Source organism: Narcine bancroftii, chromosome 9 (assembly GCF_036971445.1).
Source record: "Narcine bancroftii isolate sNarBan1 chromosome 9, sNarBan1.hap1, whole genome shotgun sequence".
Classification (NCBI taxonomy): Eukaryota; Metazoa; Chordata; class Chondrichthyes; order Torpediniformes; family Narcinidae; genus Narcine; species Narcine bancroftii.
The window spans coordinates 21,173,670-21,195,928 of NC_091477.1; the positions used below are offsets into that span (position 1 = coordinate 21,173,670).

Genomic DNA, 22,259 nt, shown 5'->3' on the forward strand with positions numbered 1-22,259 from the left:
TTATTCCCCAAATTTAGAGGATGGCCTATGATTCTGATCCAAAGACATTTTTAAGCAGCTTTGGAAGATGTTCTTGGTTTCTGAGTAGTAAATTATCCATCATATAGTTGGTGTCAGTTATCACAAAAATCGGAATGAGCAACTTGCGAAGAATCAGGAGAAGATCAAGTCTTCCAGTATTCTCGATGGACACACGTCGGTGAAGTGAGTCGAACAGAGTTTTACTTCCAAGGGCAGATCTAGAGAAGACCTCTGCTCACAATACTCCACTTCTTTACCTGTTTCACTGAATGCGTAATGACTTGCTGACAGAGACAGAATTTAATTTGTAGAACTGACAGTTCAAAGGGATAAAAAGAGTGTATTGGCAAAGCAAAGGGGTAATTACAGAGATTCGCACAATGTGCACATTTTACAACTCAAATATTTTGATCAGTGGAAAGTACATGTGAAATAAAAGACACAGATAGTATACTTTATATCTCAGAATGATATTTAAATAACTAGTTGACCAATGATGGTCTTGCAGAAAATATGAACTTTCAATTGTTCCTTACTTTTTGAGACCTCAGTCTATATCGTAGCTAGCCCCAAAAGTGATTCATCCACCCGAACCATGTGTATCTTGAAAATGACAGTCGAAAATGAAAATTCATCTCATTTAATGTGATGAATTTATGCAAATCACACCAAATTATTAAATCATGGACTCATGACACCAGATTCAACAAACTTGCCTTTTGTCTCGGTCACATTCTTACCTTCGTCGGGAGTGGTGCCGGTCAGCGCTGATGATTTGACGGGCAGGATTAATAGCATATATGCACAGGTGTGTTAAGTGTCAGTAGACAGGTGATGGATCTCAGATGCAGGAGGGGGAGAAGGAGTGTGTCAGGATCATCAGTGTGGCAGTGAGAAGGTCAGAGGAGTTGGGCTGGGTGGTTTTGGGGGATTTGAAGGTGGCAATGTTGTGTCTAGTGAATTAAAAGAAAGTTGACTTCATGGTGTGCTTATAGAAATGAGTGAGTGTATTCTTTACGTGTTTGGAAGCTGTGGTGATCCCTAGAGTTCACTGTACCTTCTAATTTAAAATGGATAAAAGAGCAGTTGGGGAGGTAAAACTGAAGATGACCCCCCCTCTTTTTATTGATAATGCACTAGCATGGTTCATGATACTTGAAGTGTGCTCCTCAGCCCTCAGTTTGATGAGTCAGAGGGCAAAATACGATTTACCTATGGAGCGTCTTCCAGAGCAGATTGCCTGTGAAGTGAAGGATGGTAATCTCCCATACAACATGCTTAAGGCAGATATTCTGTGGTATATTCAGCCATCTAGGGAGACTCGTATGGCCCAATTACTAGCTGGTGACAGCCTAGGTGATAGGCAACTGTCATTGATGTTGAGGAGGTGGCACAGGCTAGCTGGAACAGACTCTATCAAAGGTGATTTTTGGAAACAGAGGTCCCTTCGATGTTTACCTTGTCATGTTCAAGAGTATTTGGTGAGTGTGTTTCCAAAGTCTACCCTCGATCAGTTGGCAGATCATGCTGAGTTCTTTATGTACACCATCTCCACATTGAAGATAGAAGGATCGGTTTCTTTCCCTAGTCAACAGGAGCAACTGCTTACTGCACCTTGTGAAGGGCCAGCACCTTTTCAATCAAAGATAATAGATGGAGTAGAAAATAGCAGCACTGACTATGCACGCAACGGAATTCCTTCCATGAACTTGGTTGGAATTGTGGTCGAGGACATGGTAGAGGCAACAGATGACATATTTGTTGGAAGCATCAGAGATTTGATGCTGCTGCCTGGTCTTATCAACCACCTTGCAAACGCCAGCCAGAAACAACCAGACCTGGTAGTAGAGGTAACTTTTGGCCGCCATCTTTTCCTCAAAGCCAGTCTCTTGGGTGTTCAATTTCTTGTCGATTCCTGTGCAGAGATTTTAGTGGTCCCTTGAACCATAGAGGAATGCAGGCAAACCAATCTGTTCCTTCAGTAAAGCTCTTCATCCCATTTTCAGGCCATCATCTTTTACCTTGAAGGATAGCCATGAAGAATGAATAATAATACTCCTAGATTCTAGCCTCTAACTGTATCAACTATCTCTAAATACACTCACTTGCATCTAGCAAAACTGTTATAGCTGGCAACCACAATACCTTTAGTGGATCGAGTCATGATTTGTTCTGTGTTCTTCAATTCTCTTGCCATCTCACCACCCACATCTCTTTCAAGATGCACCAGTATTTACATCTTTCTCTAGTCATTTGTTCACTCACGTGGCTCGAGCCAAACTTTATTTTATGCTCAAAGACATGTTCCTGTCTAAAAGATGCCACATGAAAGCATGGGCTCGTTGTGTCACAGGTCCATAAAATTATCCTTTCAAAATGAAGCCAATACCAGCATGTGCACAAATAGATATGGGCAACTGGTGGTGTGTGATAGGCTAGGTGCATGACAAATTTATTGTAGTTTCATCTTTTATTTATAACTCCTTTTAAATCAAACCAAATGGAAGAGATTTTAAAAATTCACATGAAGTTGAAAACCTATTTTGCTGCAAATGTTGAAAAGCTGATTGTTGTTGTCTCTCAAGTTAGAAGTTCAAAACGTGGTTTTCAATTCCATACATATTTGTGATTGGCTTAGTTATAGACATGATTATATTTTCTTTTCAATCCAGCCTGCAGTTCTGAATTTCTATAGAGTCTTGGCAACATTTCACGTTGCATAAAGAGTGAAATAGAGGCACGACTGAAGGTGCCGATAAATCAGAGATGCTCAATTTTAACCAACTTACAGAGTGGTAAGCTTTGCACAGAATATTTGTTTATAAGGCAAAAGCTTGATTTTTATATGAGCAGTCTTTAAGATTGTCTGAGATCATATGTGAGCTTTTCTACCATTAAATGCGTTATTTGATGTTTTATATTTTATTGTTCTTTTTTAAATTTATACATTTGTTTAATAATTTAAAACATAATGATAACAGGTGATGAAAATTCCATTCATGGAGGATTGGGAAGATTTAGAGGCAACGGAGGAGAATTGCCAGTACTATGGAATTCATGGCCTATAACGGTTGCCTTATATTATCCATAATAGACAAAACAGTCACAAAGGGATAGAGACTCATCCAGGGCAAATATAAAATACAAGTTCGAAAGATCTAAACCAGTTGCTTTCAAACTGCCCCAAACTCATATTCCATCTTACATATTCCTTATGCCATAAGTGCTCTGAGATTGGTAAGGAATTACTTAAGGTGGTTTGTGAGTTTAGGGGAGCTGTTTGAAAGCCTCTGATCTAAACCATACAAATATTAGACATTTAAACAAGTGTAAAATGAGCTTCTGGAGGAATCCAATGAGTCAGGCAACATCTGTGGAGACAAAGGAATGGTCTTAATGCAGAGTCTCGACCTGAAACACAAACCATCCCTTTGCCTCCACAGATGCTCCTTAACCACTGAGTTCTTCCAGCAGCCCATTATTTTCCCCCGATTTCAACAACTCCAGCCACTTGTCTATCCCACGGAAGTAGGTCACCACCATTCATAAGACCATGTCTAACCTTTGATTTCTTGCCACCTTCCTGCCTTAATCCCATTTACCTTGATATCAAAAATCAATCAATTCCCATCTGGTAATACAATCAGAGGTTGAGATTACACAGGCCTCTTGAGTACACAACACAAAAGTTTCACAAAATTAAAAGTGAGAGATTTCTTCTAATCACAATCCTTTATGGTATTTGACAAAGTCCTTCATGGTAGGCTAACCCAGAAGATGAACACACATGGGACTCGCAATTATTTGGTAGAATAGATTCAATATTGGCCTGACCATAGAAGTCAGAGAGTGGTGTGCAGCTCTCACTGCTGTCCTGTTTTGTAGGGATCAGTGCTGAGACATCTGGTATTTGTGAGATATACAAATTATTTGGACAAATCATATAGGTGGTCTGATTAGCAAGTTCGTAGATAAGAAAACTGGTAGATTGTGGATAGTGAAGAGTTTGTCAAAAGATAGAGCAAGATCTAGATCAGTTGGAGATGGGGGCAGAGAAGTATATTAGATTGAATTTAATCCAGACAAGTGCAAGGTTTTGCATTTTGGAAAGGTCAAATGAACTGTAAGTGTACAGTAAATGGTAGGACACTTTGCAGATTGCTCTCCAGGATCTAAGTGACCCAATATCATTAGATAATAGGATACAGATGACGCTTATGTATGCACATTTGCAGAAACCAAGCTTCAGCCATTATCAACACTTTCATTGACCCATACAAGTAGATGTGCTTTCCTTCCATGCTGCATTTCAACAATAAAGGTTCATGGCAAGCCCTGGAAAATGTGAGCTACACCCTATATCTTGGGAGCAAGCTTTCTGTGATGAAATTTACAACAAACTTCATTTCCCCAGGCACATTTTTTGGTCAAGTGAGAAAAAGGCAATTTCGAAATGAGGATCACATAATTCACCAAGGCAACAGTGATGGCTGCTATCCTACATTTTTCTGAAATCTGGACTAGTTGCAGCAGGCATTTCAAGACTGAAATGCAAGGCCTTGATCAGGAACTACAGAAAGGCCATGTGTAAGCAGTGGAAGGAGCACATCATCTTACAATGCACCCCCTAGCCATCACCTGCTCCACTTATGGAAGAGTACATTTTTCCCCATATTGGCACCATTAACCACATCAGTACCTATGACACCAGAGTGGAAGTACTTTATCCTCAACTTTCTTTACTCTTGTGTTCAAACATTCTTACAATCAAGGCCAATTCATCATTTATTCTCCTAGTTGCTTACAGTACCTGGAAGTTAACCTGCAGTGATTTACTCAGGTACTTCTGAACATCAATAACTTTCAAACTTTCACCAATTAAAAATAAACTGTGCCTCTACTTTATCTACTAAAGTGGATGAACTTTCACATTTCCACATCATATTCCATCTGTCACATCCTCACCCATGGACTAAGCTTCAAAGGGATATTAGACATGCTCTCTCCATCCGCTTCATATTACAAACAGACATGCAGCTTGGTTTCATCATCTCAATCAGTAATATGAATTATAATCAGCTGGGGCCCCAGCATTTTATTTTGTGTCACTCCACTCATTATAGTCTCCCAATCCAAAAAAAATTCCTACTCTTTTCTTCCTCTCCAATAACTAATCCTTGTTCTACTCCAGAATGGTACTCCCAGTCCCTTGTGCTGCAATTTTATTTTCTGACCTTGTGTGGCATTTTATGAGGCAAATATACTAATTCCACTAACTCCCTTTATCTATTCTGTTATTTACAATCTCAATTTTAAAAAAAAACATTTGTTGAACATAATTTCTCCTTCATAAATCCATGACAACTCCATTTGCTCTGTTACCATTTCCTTCACAATATTCTCTTGACTATTGATGTTCCCTATTTTTCTCTCCCTCCTGTATTAAAGTGTGTAACTGCCTTCTAATCTATGGGAACTGTGCTAGAATGGAAGGAAGTTTAAACAAGGATTTTCAGATCATCCAGGGCCTCCATTACAATTCCTTTAGAGATGCAAGTCATCAGATCCTGGGGATTCAACAGTTTCCAATCTCATAAATGTTTCAGTTTTTTTTTAATACATGTTAATTTTTCAGTTTTTCCAATCACTCTGGATCAGTTGTTCTCCACTTTTTCATCCACCTTCTTCTATTAATTAATAAAGCATACATCTCTCTTGCTTTATTCTTCCCAGTACAATTTCTTCCATCTCAGTCAGCAAAGGATCCATTTTAACTTTTGTTCATCTTCTCCTTTCACACAACCGTAGAAACTTTTGTAAAACATGAAAGGCTGCAGATGCTGTGGTTGAAGTAAAAACACAATACTGGAGAAACCCAGCTGGTCAAATTATGTACTTTATATAGCAAAGATAACCAACGTTTCGGGCTTGTACCCTCCATCAAGGTGTAAAGAAATGTGACAAGGCATTCAAACTGTGGTGAAAGGCATAGACTGGCCAGTCTGAACCTATGTGACCTTCCCCAAACCCTCCTTTGGCTCCTCCCCAGATTTCCCAATAAAGGCTGGCTTGGCCAGATTTGCCCCCTCTTGCTCCTGTAGCTGGAACCTGGCCAAAGAGTATATCAGTAATGCTCAGGTTTTCAGTGAGCAGGAGAAGTTGTTTCCAATTTGTACTGACTTGTGGTTTTCCAATGAGATAGTCAAGGATCCAGTTCCAGAGGGAGATACTGGGGCCTAGAGTTTGTTGCTTCTTGCTTGTCCAGAACTGAGGGAATAATGGTGTTGAAGGCCAAGTTTTAGTCCAGGAAGAGCAGCCGTATGTCTGAATTGTTGTTTTCGAGATGCAAGGATATATAAAATGTAAACCTTGCATTAATTATTTAAAATTTAACTCTTGCTTGTTTACTGTCACATCTTTTAATGGAGTTTATAATCTACTAAAGCCAACTGCTACTTCATACCTTCATAGTTTCTTTTGCTTCAATTTAAGAACCCCAGATTCAAATTGAACTGAAGCACTTTCACTTTTAAATACATTCTAACTCATTCTGATCACTCTTTCATAAAGGCATACTTACCAATTATTAATCCTTTATTTCACTGCAGTACATAAATAATAACACATTGCCTCATTCTTTTTTTTTCCCCGTGTACTCCTTCAGCCAACTATTAATATAGTTTGCTCAATCTTTTTGTAGATTGAAATGCCTCATTATAGAATTTCCTGACTTAAGCTATTCTCTACATCACTGGTATTATTTGAAGGCCTGTAGTCAACTCCCACCACATTGTTCTGCCTCCTGCTATTTTCTAATTTATTCTACTTCTTGATTGTCTGAGCTATTATCATTCTGGAGTACTGTCTTTATCCTATTCATAGCAAGCAATGTTCCCATTCCATTCTGCCTATCTCCTCTTAAGGTTAAGTATTTTGTTCACAATGTTGGACATTCGCCACAACAGTTCTTGAATGGCTATTAGAACTAATTTAGAGTCAGAGTTATTTCATTATCATTGTCTCATTAACTCACATTATGAACCCAGCATGCATAAAGATCAAGTCTGGTCTCTTTATCATCTTCCCTTACACTGATTAAATTTGGAGATACATACCTATCTGCCTGTGGTTCCTAGTTCTGATGAAGGGTCCCTGACCTGTAGGTTAGCTTTTGCTTACCCACAGATGCTGCCTGTCTGCTTAGATGTTTCCAGAATTTTCTGAACATAAATACTATTTTCCCTGAATGCTGGCACTAAATGGACAAAATGAGACTTGCAAAGGATTGTTGGAAATTGGAGCACAAGAGGAGAAAACTACTGTGATCGTACAGATTCTATCACCAATGTGTATATGTACAGATTGTAGTGTAGGATGACTGTGATTGGCTGAGAGTGTAGCCACATCTACTGGTAGGTCCTAAAGGGTTGCTCCTAGCCAGACCAGGTCATTCTGCACTGGTCGAACTACATGTGATACACTCCAGTCTTCCAATTAATAAAAGCCTTGGTTTGGATCAACAAGCCTTTGATTCTTTCGACGCGTTCCACAATTACAAAATCATGTTTGACTATAGGGGTCTCCAAAGTGGTCGCTGGGACAGTACAAGGGGTCATAAATACCAGAGGCAAAAAAGGGGGGTCAATAAATAGCGGTGGAAGGTGTTGGGGCAGGGGAGGGGGTTTGTTTGAACTTTTGTGGTCGAAAGCAGGGGTGCGTCTACAGAAAATAGTACAGAAAAGAGCTGGCCTTGGTAGCTGCCATGCTGTATTTGCCAGGTCCTGTATTGCCACCACATCCCCCCGCCACCCCCGGCCAGGTCTAGCATTGTCCCACACCCCACTTCAGTCCGAGATCACCACCATCACTCCCTCATCCCGATCTAGTGCTGCCACAACAACACCCCCGGTAAGGGTCTATTGTCGTTGCCACCATCACCACCACCCCCCCTCCTCCCCTGGACTAGTGCTGTCCCCACCCCAAGGATTCTATGGAAGGGTTGATGCCCTGCTTTAGTATGAAACCACCCAGATGTTAGATATGTGTGCTTGCTGGGATTGACAATTGCAAAATGGATAAAATAATAAATGCATGCCTTAAGTTTTTCCTGTCTATTCACTATTTTGTACCATATACACTCGTGCAAAAGTCAATCTCATGTAAAAGTCAGCCCCGTATTTTTGGCCAACAAACTGGTTTTTGTCTATACCTCTCTTGTAAAAGTCAACCCTAGTCTCTCACCTCTGCCCCGACTGCCTCCCAGCTTCTTAGTCGCAAACTCAGGCCTCAACCCAGCCACCTACCCAACCGGCTGACACTTGGAACTCCCGATGCGATACCCTGGTCATGACCTTCTCTGTGGTAGGGTGTGTGTTTGATGCACAGACTATATTATTACTTTAATCCATTGTAATTTTTGTTCTTTATTTGTTGAAAGATCATTTGAACTGGCTACTGATATGATAGTTTGGATTCTAGTCTGAATTTCAGCCTGTCTAACGTAGTATCCATGTAATAGTTGACCCCACAAATTTAACATTAAAAAAATGATCCACAAATTTCAGCTTTTTTGTGCATTATACGATGCCGCTTTAGTTGCCCATTTAGAGCCAGCTCTTTAGCGCTTGACGTCCTGTTTTGCGGAAACTGCCAAAATGTTTGGCCTGGAAGTCAGCCTGAAGAAAACTGAGGTCCTCCATCAGCCAGCTCCCCACCATGCCTACCAGCCCCCCCACATCTCCATCGGGCACACAAAACTCAAAACGGTCAACCAGTTTACCTATCTCGGCTGCACCATTTCATCGGATGCAAGGATCGACAACGAGATAGACAACAGACTCGCCAAGGCAAATAGTGCCTTTGGAAGACTACACAAAAGAGTTTGGAAAAACAACCAACTGAAAAACCTCACAAAGATTAGCGTATACAGAGCCGTTGTCATACCCACACTCCTGTTCGTATCCGAATCACGGGTCCTTTACCAGCATCACCTACGGCTCCTAGAACGCTTCCACCAGTGTTGTCTCCGCTCCATCCTCAACATTCATTGGAGCAACTTCATCTCCAACATCGAAGTACTCGAGATGGCAGAGGCCGACAGCATCGAATCCACGCTGCTGACGATCAAACTGCGCTGGGTAGGTCACGTCTCCAGAATGGAGGACCATCGCCTTCCCAAGATCGTGTTCTATGGCAAGCTCTCCACTGGCCACCGAGACAGAGGTGCACCAAAGAAGAGGTACAAGGACTGCCTAAAGAAAGCTCTTGGTGCCTCCCACATTGACCACCGCCAGTGGGCTGATAACGCCTCAAACCGTGCATCTTGGCGCCTCACAGTTCGGCGGGCAGCAACCTCCTTTGAAGAAGACCGCAGAGCCCACCTCACTGTCAAAAGACAAAGGAGGAAAAACCCAACACCCAACCCCAACCCACCAATTTTCCCTTGCAACCGCTGCAACCGTGTCTGCCTGTCCCGCATCGGACTTGTCAGCCACAAACGAGCCTGCAGTTGACGTGGACTTTACCCCTCCATAAATCTTCGTCCGCGAAGCCAAGCCAAAGAAGAAAAGGAAGAAGAAGACAGTAAGATCCAAACCAAAGTCTGCATCTAAACACTAAAGTTTAAAATTTCATTTGTTTGAAGCTTATCTGATTCATGTTAACTAATCGCATTCGTAAGCACGCTCTAGCACTTGTTGATAAAAATAAGTTAATTCAATGAATAAAGGAATGATACAGAGCAGATATGCCCATGATCATGTTGCACTAATAGGTCTCATCTGAGATACCAGCAGGGGTCATGAACCAGAGACCATTTTGCTGGTGATTTCTATCTGGCAATTCTGATGAAAATGTACAAATATCATCTGTTATCTCTTTATTTCCACTAAAATAAGCCTGCCTGCATTATTATTGATCACAATTATGTTTGGAGTCAAGCAATGAAGGCAGGCATATTTGCAGTGATTAACCAAATCAGACTTAGAATGCATTTTATAATAGATATATTTTTCACCATTATAATGCACTTTCATTATATCCTGATGCTTGCACATGCAGAATGCAAACACATTAGGACACTGAGAACCCAGACAAGTATCACAAAAGTCTGATTAGATATATTAAATATAATCTGTCACAGTTGAATTCCCTTACCAACATATTAATATGGTTTGTAAATAAAAGCACAAATGTCATGCTTTATATTCTTATTAAAGTTTTCATGGATATTCATCCTGCAATTCTGCCAGTGTTAGTAGCCATCGGATTCAAATAGTCCACCTCTAGGATGGCCGCAGAAGAGATTGGCAGATGTTTGATGCCAGATTGGAGCTGCTTTAATGGCAATGCTGTCTCTGCTACAGACCCAGGAGAGCAGGGAACAGAGACTCAGTGCTGTTCCACCATCCCGCCCTAATGACTCTAGGGAAGCAGCAACCCTTGTGGTATAATTTATAAAATATGATCTATTTGACAAAGGTTAACTTCAGGGATGGCCAAACGATGGCCCCCGGACCAACTGTTGCCCATAGCCCATTTTTAAGTGGCCCAGGGTAAATTTTTAAAATGAAATAGATTATGGCCTTTTAGAACATAGTCTCTAACAATAAATTGCAATTCCTCATTTCAACACTAGATGTTGCTGCCATTTTGAATGACTACTAGACTAACCAATGCATTGTATTTCGTCGATGAAAACATTGACCTTAGTTTATAAAAAAAAAACATTTACCTTAATTAAAAAATGCTTACTTCAGTCGATTAAACACGTTGGAACTGAAAAGATGTAAAATAGCAAGGGAGTGTCGAAAATTTCAGAAATTTTGAAAAATGGTGGGAAAATGAATAGTTTTTCCACAGATGTCAAGGGGAAGTGATTTGCAAGGAATCTTGCTAGTGATTTACTAGCCTATCTATAGATTTACACATTGTATCATAATCAATAAGGTGGACATGAAGTTTTTACTTGAGAGTTGTGAAGGAATGTTGGAGACTGCATTGTCCCTTTCTTGCTCCTTTCTCTTGTTTTTATTTTGCACTGCTTTTTGAATGAGAATTTTATTGTATTGATAAAATTACATTTAAGAGCAGCAGATATAGAAATGTCTACTGTAATATGTCAGCACATCATTAAAATTCTGTAACGTCAACAGTTAAACTATTCTGGAGTGTCATATAGTTAGCTTGATAGAAAATGCATTTTCAATGACACAGGATTTTCTGAACTACAAGTATTTTTCTTGCAGTATAACTGGTTGAAAACTGCTGGGCTTAATATTATTTGGCCTGTGACTCCTTATATTTTTCTGTATGTAGCCCACAGCCAAAAAGGTTTGGCCACCTCTTGGTTTACTTTATCTTAAGATTTAAACAAGTTTAGATGTAATGTTCTTTGAAAATCTGGGGCTGTACAAATAACATGAAAAAGAAAGATAAACAACACAATATATATTGGAAGGTAAATATTCTGGACATTCATCTGTTAGCAACAGGAATATATACCAATCAACATATTTAATCAAGAGAAGATTAAATAGATTGGGAAGAGCAATAAATAGTTTGTATTATTCACAGCCTTTAAAAAGTGAAGCTTGTTGGGGTCAGAATCTTCCACCTTTTCAATATTATGCAAGTGTCAATAATTATTGATGCATAACATATTTTGTCATATTGAGAAATGGGGTAAATTTGAAGTTCTGAATACAAAATCCAATCTATTTCTATACCCCAACATTTGACTTGCTTCATTTTAAATATTTTTCATTGGTTTTATCAATGAATGTTACATAGGTAGATGACAATAAAGTATTAACAAATCTTATGCAATACAAATATTTAAAAAAACTATACTAATTATCTAAATATCAATCCCCTCCCTTCGGAGGCGACTGGCTTAACACAAACAGTCCACTACTAATAATAAGAAAAAAGAAAAAAGAAAAACTAGTTAAACTTACAAATTTTTAAAGTAATTAAGAAAGGAACCCCATAAAGAAACAAAGTTAAGATTCATTTGACTTGCTTAAATAATTGACAACTTTTGTTGAACTTTGAGAAAAACGATAACTCTTTCTGCCAAATGCCCTTCATTTAATGATATTTTGCTCACTGTTTACTGGTAATTTTATTTGTTGTTTCAGCCCTGAAATCAATGATCTTCTCTTCCTTTATCTGGCATTTGATATTCTGTTGTAGGTGGCTGTGAAGCTCTGAAAAATATATCTGGCCTCACTGAAGTACTTTTATGGTTTTATTTCAAGAGTAAGCGTATTTAAAATATCTTAAATAGATGTTAGAAAATGCATAGACTGGGAATCTCTTAGAGGCAACACCCAAAATGTTTATATGCCCCAAAAATGGCCCCAAATGTTTATATCTATCTCCAATTAAATTGATGGTGGATAGCCACAGGAATTATTAACTATGGTCAAAACATCCCTTGATGAAGCTGTGTAACTGGTTTGAAATATAATAAGTTAACTTTTTTTTCCTCCATAAATTATGTTCTATTTTTCTCAAGACACTAGCATTTTATATTAATGTTCAGCAACTTTGTTGTTTTGTTTGGAAATCTGAGAATGGGAGCAAAAATCAAGAATGGGGCTGACATATACACACAGCATAGCTATTCACATTGTTCGCTTGGGGTTGATTTATGGCCTTCAGACCCCATGAACAGACAATATAAGAGAGTGAAATGCTGCAACAGTTTCTAAGAAGCTGAATCTAACAAATATGCAGCCATGACTAAATTGCATAGTTTAGGCTGCAAATCACATCAGGAGTTGACATTGGTGAAATCATTACAAATGACATCACTAACAGAAAATCCGATATTTAGTGCATAAACAAGAATGACATTACTGGAATGCTTAATCCTTGACATAATGGTCACTGGATCCTAAAAGTATTGGTTGCCAAACTATGACCTCAGGTTGTCAACTGTGATGACTGATGGGATTAACATATGAAGGTCATGATTATAATCCATAATCTAAGATCAGCGGGGAAAGAGTCCAAGTGCGAATACAAAAAATGAATTTTCAATGACACGCTGCGCTTCATGGTTTTGTCTGGTTGAAGTAGAGTTAAAACATGACAATACATCACAAAAATAGGTTGTATCTTTAAAAAGTGGTATGCAATAAGAACATTTTAAAGTGATTTTCGAGATCAGCAGTCAAAAATCCATAATATACACCAAATATTGTTCAGGAAGAAAAATCTATGTTGTCCAAGTGATATTGAAATGGTCATTATGTTGAAAGTAGATCACCCTTCACATTATTAAAAGTGAATTTTCTCCTAACTTCAAAATTACATCTCACACAACAATATTATTTGCCCCACACTCCTGCCCTAGTTCTCTGGCTGAAGTTCGTATGCTGTATATTCACATTATAATCAAAACAATATTCACTCACCTCTTTTCTTCATTAAAGGATCGCTCTGCAGCAAGAAAAGAAAAAAACATGTTTAAGTGATTATACTAGCAATGATATAACTGCATCACATACTATATCCAATGTATTACAAAATAATTTAATCAAAAACTGTAACTTGGTCACCACTAGCATTAGAACTCAAGGGGGGAATTTTTTTTTCTCTGATTAAGTGTTGCAGTTTCTGGAAATCTGAATTAAAAACAGAAAATGCTTGAAATATACATGTTTATAGAACTGTAGAGATTAACTATTTAATATGTCATCTTTATCTTCCAATCCACAGGCAATGCCTGACCTGTTTAACATTTCTAGCATTTTGAATTTTCATTGTTATTGCACTTGCATCACTTACCATCCTCTAATTTTTCAAATACAGTAAAAGTATAATATCTTCAAATTTGTTTGAATTAACATTATAAGATTCAGTTACAAGATCTTCAACGCCAATCTGATTTGATCCAACTATAGTTAATTCATCTTCTTCAAAACTTGTTTTAGCCAAGGGTCAAGCCTCAGGTGTCATCAGTTTCAATCAATTGTTCTTTAAGATAAAGGTAGAACCTCAAAATACCATTTATACTTCTTTTTAAGCTTCGCTTAGCTTTGAAAAAATTGATGAGCAATCAAATTAGTAACAAAGTAAAATGGGATAACCAATCATTAGGTCATACAAAGACAGCTAATTGCATATTAATGTAGTTTCAGATAAAATGCTCATTTACATTTACAGTTCCTTACAGAAACTGTCTGACTTGCTGAGCATTTTAGACTTGTACAGCATAGAAACAGGTTTCTTTGCCCACCATGATCATGTCAACATTCAACAATCTATCTATATTAATACCATTCACCATCAATGCTTTGTAGTGATTCAAATGTTCATCAAGATACTTCATAAATGTTCTTAGAGTACCTGGCTCCACCATATTTCTCCTCACTAATGACACCACCATTATTTGTACCATCTGCATATTTTCAAACAATTTGGACCAAAATGCAACCACCTTTCAAGTGAAAATAAGTCTTCCTCATATCACCTTAAACCTACACCCTCTGGCATTAGACTCCTCTGCCTCTCAGAATTGTCTACACTTCTATCAGCATGACTCTCCCCCACCTACCACCCCCCCCACAACTGTGGGGAAAACAAACAAAACAAAAACATCTATCAAGTCTCTTCATAAATGCAACATTCCATTCCTGGAAATATTCTGGTGAATCTCTTCTTCATCTTCTGCAGTGAAATCAAATCCTTCCCTTAGTGTAGTGACCAGAATTGCACATGATATTCCAGCTGTGGTCCAACCAAATGTTTTACAGAATAACACTACACATTATATCCAATGTATTACAAGAATAATTTAGTCCAAACCTGAAGCTTGATTATCACTAACATCAGAACTCAAGGAGGGATTGTTATTCTTTGATTCAAAAGCTAAGTACCACCGCTGCTGTAAATCCAAATTAAAAACAGAAAATTCTTGAAACACTCAGGTCAGGCAACATCTATGCCAAGATTAACCATTTGATATGTTATCTTTGTCTTACTCTCCCCAGGCACAGCCTGACCTGTTTAATATTCCTAGCATTTTCAATTTTTATTGCTCTTTGCATCACTTCCCATCAAGATCTTTCTGCTCTTATATTCCATCACCCAACCAATCACAGCAAACATCAAGTATGCCATTTTATCATGATACCACCTTCAATTTTATTTGAATGCCCATCAAAGGTCCTTTATTCCTCAATACTCCCAGGATCCAACCTTTCATTGCATACGTATTTGCCAAACCTCCTCACCAAATACCACCATCCCACACTTACCAGGATTAAATTCCATTTGCCATTGCCTCATCCAATTATCTTTCCGTTCCATAGGATTACCCTCCTCATGACTGACACCACCAATTTTTTGTGCCATCTGCATTTTACTGAACATTTTTAGCTTTTCTGTTTAATCATGTTACCTTATTGATATTGTCATTATATATCAATATAATCTTAGAACCAAAGGAATATGAAGGACCTGTACTTGTATAGCATCACTACAACACCATCTTAAAGTACTATCTGTGATAGTATGGGATCCTATCACCTCTGTATATATTTGTATATAGTGCTCTTGATTGGCTGAGAGCCGTAGCCACATCTATTGGCCAGGTCATAAGGTGCTGCACCTAACCAGATCCAGGTCAATCTGGACTGGTCGACCTTGATGTACTACACTTCAGTCTTTTGGTAATAAAAGCCTTGGTTTGAATCTACAAGTCTTTGAGTCATTCGACGCGCTACACTATCAGTGTTTTTATAGTTCTAATTGTAAGGAATTGCAGTAGCCAAATTGTGCATGGTAAAACTTCAAACTGATTAATTGATTAAGTAATGGCATATACCTAATATTGGCAAAACATCAAGCACGTTTTGTTTTGTTTAATGGATGTGGCTAATTTCTCCTCTCTGATTAGATGCACACTTTTTCACCATATTTCTCTATAGTAATAAACTCAATGGCCAGCAATCACTGTTGAGCAATGTTACTATAATTGAAGGGCAGGTCAGCAATTTGCAGTGATTTCCAAGCATAACAATACTTCAATTATTACTTTTCACACTGATTCCATAAATGCTTTAATTCTAGGGGACATCCCAAGTACTAAGAACCCATGTACAGTCAAACCCCTGGTATCCGGCACCTATAGAGATTGGTAGATGACAGGTAAGTGAATTTGCTGGATGCTGGAGGTTGTGTGTGGCATGATTGGCTAATTCCATGCAGTAAGTTTGGAATTTCTTTTTTTTTTAAACTTTATTTAAAGATTTTATCACAGGAATAAAAAGAAAAATTACATTTAAAGAAAAGATATAAAATAAAATAATATAATTACAATACAACATTAATAACCTAACTTAATTCAACCACCCCCCTACATATACAAGAACTAAAAAAAATCTATATAAAAAAAACCCACCCTTCCCCTCCCCCAAAATAAAGAGTGAAGAATTAGTAAAATTAATAATATTATGTATTAAAAAAGCACTCACAAAGAAAAAGAAAAATATGACAAATAAAAATTATTAAAAAAAAGATTTATCAGATCTAAAATATCACATCTAGGAACATACATAAATCAAACTTAATTGCATATACTTAACAAATGGAGTCCACTTCAACTTATAAAAAGACATCTTATCTTGAATTGAAAAAGATATCCTTTCCATAATTAAACAAGACTTCATCTCTAAATACCACCTATCCAAAGTTAGTATATTTCTATCTTTCCAAGTAGACGCTATACATTTCTTGGCCACTGCTAAAGCTAAATAAATAAAAGAAATCTGATAATCATTTAATCCTAAATCAATTAATGATTGCATATTCCCTAATAAAAATATATCAGGATCTAAAACAACACAAATATTATATAATCTATTAAATATAGATTGAATACCTTTCCAAAACTGTTGCAAACGGTCACAGGACCAGACAGGATGTAAAAAAGTACTAGCTGTCTGGTCACAACAAAAACAACAGTCTGACTTACTAAGACCAATTTTTTTAAATTTTTCTGGTGTTAAATATAATTGATGTATAAAATTATAATTAATCATTGCTAATCTAGCATTAATCAATTTCCGAATACTGTTTTGACAAATTTCCATCCAAGCTTCTTCAGCTATTGTAGAACCTAAATCTTTTTCCCATTTCAACTTATCTTTATCCCAATCTTTCTTACTTTCATTTTCTTGTAAAATACAATACAAATCAGATATATAACCCTTTTCTGGTATTGAAAGTACATATTTCTCAAAACTAGTTTCGGGCAATAAAGTCATTTGGCGACCACATATTTGTTTTACAAATGATCTTAACCTGATAGTGCAGAATTTCCACTAACACCAAATTTCTTTTGTAATTCCTCAAAAGAACAAAAATGTCAAGTTTGGAATTTCTGTGTTTCACTTGGCACGTGTAAAAACATCCCAGACTTGCTAACAGGGAACTGCCGTCAGTTCCACTTGAAACCACTAGCACTTATCAAAACAAAGATAAATCTAATTTTCTTAATGCTGCTTGATGGATAAATTTTGGCCAGCACGTCAAATGAAATCATCTGCCTTTTCCCAAATAGAGACTGTACAGCATTTCAAATATCCTTTATGATGGTCTCAAAATTAATAATTTGATAACCATCTAATTATTTAATTATAAATTAATTATTTGAGAATGACCTTCCCTTAGCCTTTCATCTAGTTGACGACATTATCCTTATATTTTTCTCCATTAACTAATGAGACTGGAGCTCATTTGCCCTATTCCTTTTTTTCATCTGTCCTGTCATATCCAGAGAATCACGTATCATGCCTTCTCTTTTTGCTCCTGTACCTTTACCACTGGAGTCCTCATTTTCTTTCTACATTCTGTCCCTTGCAAATGTTTTCTAAAAATGCAGCACTGAGTTTCATATCAATTGGACATATCTAGTTCGCCTCATCAGCACATCTCCACTGCCTTACCTCGTATACGAGTTCTTGCCTGGCATCCAGTATTCAATGAGCGAAAGTTTCTTCCAGTTAAATAATAGGAAGACTAAACATTAAGCTTCTAGTTCCTTACACAAAATCCTCATTGACAGAGACTGATCCAGACAGCTCTCACTTTGACAGCTTATTTGACTCAGAGGTGGACAACTACATCAACAGCACCCTCTGATATCACCTTCATAACATTATCCATCTCCATCTCACCCTGCCTACTGTTGAAATACTCACCCATGCACTCTCTGTACTTGGGATTATTGAGGTCCTCGCCACACTAGCTGCCATCCTCCACCAACTTGAACGTCCAAATATCAGAAGCCTTATACCTAGTCCCGTTCACCTTTGTGCTCAATTCCCATTACAGCAACACTTCAAGTTTAAAATTCTTGTTGTACCTCTAAGTCAATTCTTACGATCAGCTGTCCAAATAATTAATTATGTAGTTTGGTTTGAAATCTTGTTAAATAAAGTACCGGCCATCCCTGGGTAATAAATGGGTTCCATTTTTACAGATGTCCATGAGTCAATTTTGTCAGTTAACCAGAAAAAAAAACACAAAAACAACACGATATGCTGACCAAACAAACCCCTCAGTATTGGGATGAATGGCATCAAATCCATACTAAAGACTAACAAAGTAAAATTGTTACAAGTGAAAGAGAAAAGTTGAGATGGGGCACCACAATTAATGTCGGGTACGGCATGTTAGTTCAGTGATTAATGCAATACTGTTATAGCACCAGCGATCGGAATCTCGAGCTTTCTGTAAGGAGTTTGTATGTTCTCCCCATTACTGCGTGGGTTTACTCTGGACACTCCAGTGTCCTCCAACCCTTCAGTTGGAGGTTAATTGGGTGTAATTGGGCAGCATGAGCTCGTGGGCTGGAGAGTCCTGTTATCGAGCTGTATGTCTAATTTTTTTTAAATGTAAAACATTTAACATTTAGATTTTAAAATTTGAAACTAGTTCTACCAATCAGAGGAAGTGTACATACACTTGTTTTTTCAATTTAATAATATAATGGGAGGCCATTTATAATGCAGAGATGGCTTATACCTCTACAGTGATTTGCCTCTTTCTACAATGTTAAAAGTACTGTATGAATTAAAGTAATTAAATTATGTCTGATCCGAAAGGACAGACAAGTTATCTAAAAACTGCCATCTATGATAATGTGGAGCTTCCTCAGTACTGAATGAGTGCTTTCTCAACCACTATGTCAATTCAGGGCAAAGGGGCGTGAATCCTTGATCCTTTGACTCCTGGTGACTGTGCCACCAAGTGGCATTTGTGCGATGAGTTCAGCAAAGCCAACACCTCCAATACATGTCTGACGTACTATCCAGACTCACAGATTATATCAGTTAGACCAGATTACTTTAGCTGAGATTTATGCCTCCAGCATCTATGAAACAATTTCTGAAAGCTTATTATTCAAGATGCCATGACCTTCTCAAGCAAGACACTGATTACATGCTGAATCACAGACCTACTCAAGCAAAGCACCTGAATTTGGAAATAAAACCAACTGTTTTCACACAGCAGTTAAGTGATACCAGCCGCGTTCCAGATGAGAAAATCCTCACATAATCTCAAGTTCCATCATGTTGAGCATTGATGCACCTCAGGGCTATGTTCTCAGGCTGCTCCTGTTCACGCTGATGACCCACATTTGGACTTCCAGGTTCAGTTCAAACAGAATCATCAAGTTTGCCGAAGAAGTTGGAAGGCTCATAAAATGGTGCAACAACCAGGTCTCAATGTGGACAAGACAAAGGAGATAATTGTGGACTTCAGGAGGATGAAGGTCAGTCCTTCTCGATTACACATCAATGGGACCTTCCTGGAGAGAACAAAGATTGTCTGAAGATGGTCATGCTGCCAGAACTGCTGTGGCTGGTGTGGTCCCGTGGAGGGTGAGGGAGTGGAGATGCCGCTCCTTTGGCTTTGAACAGCCCGTTGAGGGAGCCAACAGTGGTTTTAATTGAAATCCCACGACTGTGGGTCTGTGCCCAAGATGGCGGCGCCTATTTATCAGCATCAGCCACAAGGGGTTGTAGACTTCGAGGAAGTGGAGGATTGGAGCAGGGCACCAGAGGACGGGAAGATCACAACCCGTCTGAGGGGGAGAAGCGGAGGAGACGACCCACGGGGATGTCAACCACAGCAGTGAACCAGCCCATGCAACGGGCTGCTGGCGACTCGAGGTGAGGAACCCGTGAAAGCTGGAGATCCATGCTGGGCTGCGGACTGCGGGAGACTGGCTCAAACTGGCTGGAGAATCTGGTATCGGGATGCAAGGACATGCCAAGAGCACTGGAGGGTCCTGACCGTGTTGGATGTTCAGATCTGGAGCTCAGGTCACCAATGATTTGGACTGGACTCTGTGGCTGCAGAAGCACTGGGGGTGAAACTATAGACACTTGGGTACTCTGGGGGGACTCTCTTTGCTTCTCTCTGACTGCAAGCCTGTAAGAGGCACTTAGGCAGTTCCTTCCGGTGGCGAATCTGTCTGCCTTGCAGCAGGCAAAGAGAAATTTGATGTAATATGACGCTGTTTTATTACTATGACAATAAATTGAATCTTGAGGTTCCTTGGAATGCACAAAGGGCACCATATCCTGGAGCCACAATACCACCTTATTAGTCCAGAAAGCAAAGCAAGGCCTGCTGGCTCCACCTTGACAACATTTTACAGGAGCACATTTGAGTGTGCCCTATCTGGTTACATCATTGAGTTTTGGGAACTGCAAAGCATTGGACCAGGATTCAATACAGAGAATCATCAAAAGGGCAGAGAAGATCACTTGGGTCACCCTTTCCTCAAAGGGTGGCATTTCCTGGAGGCATTGCTTATATAGGGCGCTAAGAATTCTAGAAGAACTTTCCATCCAGTACACAGTGTCTTAACAACTATGATCAGATCATCAAAACCAGAAATGCCAGGCTAGGAAATAAATCATCCCAAAGTATTTAAATCTATTTATTTTAAATTATGTCTTTATGTATATATATAAATTATTATGAACTGTGTATTGTGTGGGTATGTATGTCCATCGTGGTCCAGGGAAATGCTGTTTTGTTGCATTATATATGTGCAGTCAGATGATAAAACACTTGAATTACATAATTCCTTATATAAAGTAATGAAATGAAGTGCCAAACAAAAACAGAATGGGAATTAGCTTAAATCTGGAATATTAACGGGAGAAGTGTATGAAGTTAAACACTTGCTAATGCTAGCTGCAAAGTGACCTCCCCATAGGCAACCATTTCAATTCCGAGTCAGTCTCAAGCTCATGTCTGTCAATGGCCTTTCACACTACCCCACCCTGACCACCCCGCACATTGGAGGAACAACACCTCATTTTTCGTCTGGGCACTCTCCAACTCCAGGGCATGAACATTGAGTTCACTGCATTCCACTAATCAGCTTGCCTTTTTTCCCCCCCTCCCCCCACCTTTAACTAATTATTCCAGTTCCTACTTCCTTTTTCTCTCCCCCCCATTTCCTGCGGTTCCCACCCTCCTCCATCTATCATATCCCACCCTCATCACCCCCCCCATTTCCTGCGGTTCTCACCACCCCCCCATTTCCTGCGGTTCCCGCCCCCCTCCATCTATCATCTCCCACCCTCATCAACCCCCCCCATTTTGTTCGGACATTTCTCATGTTCCCCCACACCTTGATGAAGGGCTCATCCCAAAACATTGGTGATGTATCTTTACCTTTGCTACATAAAGGCACTGTTTGACCTGCTGAGTTTCTCCAGCATTTGTGTGTTTTTTGATTTAACCATAGGGTCAACAGAATCCTGTGTTTTACCCCCGCATCCCTTGTCAGAGTTTGCAAATAAATATCAGTGCAGAATCTCAATATTATACTGAGTTGAACTCACCCCATCATGTAGCTGAAGAAAACTTTTCTAAACATATGCAAATTTTTGTTTCATTTGGACATCATGTTTGATATAGACACATGGACTGAAAGACCTGTTCCTATATGGTAGGACCCCTGGATGCCTTTGTAATAACAACCTTGAGTAGGTTTGGGTGCATTATCTATTTTAGACAAGCCTAGTAGTAATAGTTCTAGACCCTTGCATAATATTAAGAGTAGTTAACATTGGGACATCTCTGTTGTCATGGTCTCAGTTCCGATGTACATTTTTAATTTCTGCTGACATAACAGAGACATTGCAGTACATTACTGCTACCCTTATAGATGGCAGCTTTCCCCTTTCATTTTGGTG

At 38.8% G+C, this 22,259-nt stretch overlaps 1 protein-coding gene across 44 annotated transcripts in view; it reads right to left on the reverse strand.

Moving 5' to 3' along the window:
- The window catches only part of LOC138743264 (follistatin-related protein 5-like), a 795,256-nt gene that overhangs the window by 389,185 nt on the left and 383,812 nt on the right, over positions 1-22,259 (reverse strand). For all 44 annotated transcript variants that reach the window (XM_069898295.1, XM_069898291.1, XM_069898292.1 and 41 more), the window contains one exon: positions 13,446-13,470. In XM_069898295.1, coding sequence (XP_069754396.1) covers positions 13,446-13,470 — 25 coding nt within the window. The remainder of the gene's footprint in view (positions 1-13,445; positions 13,471-22,259) is intronic.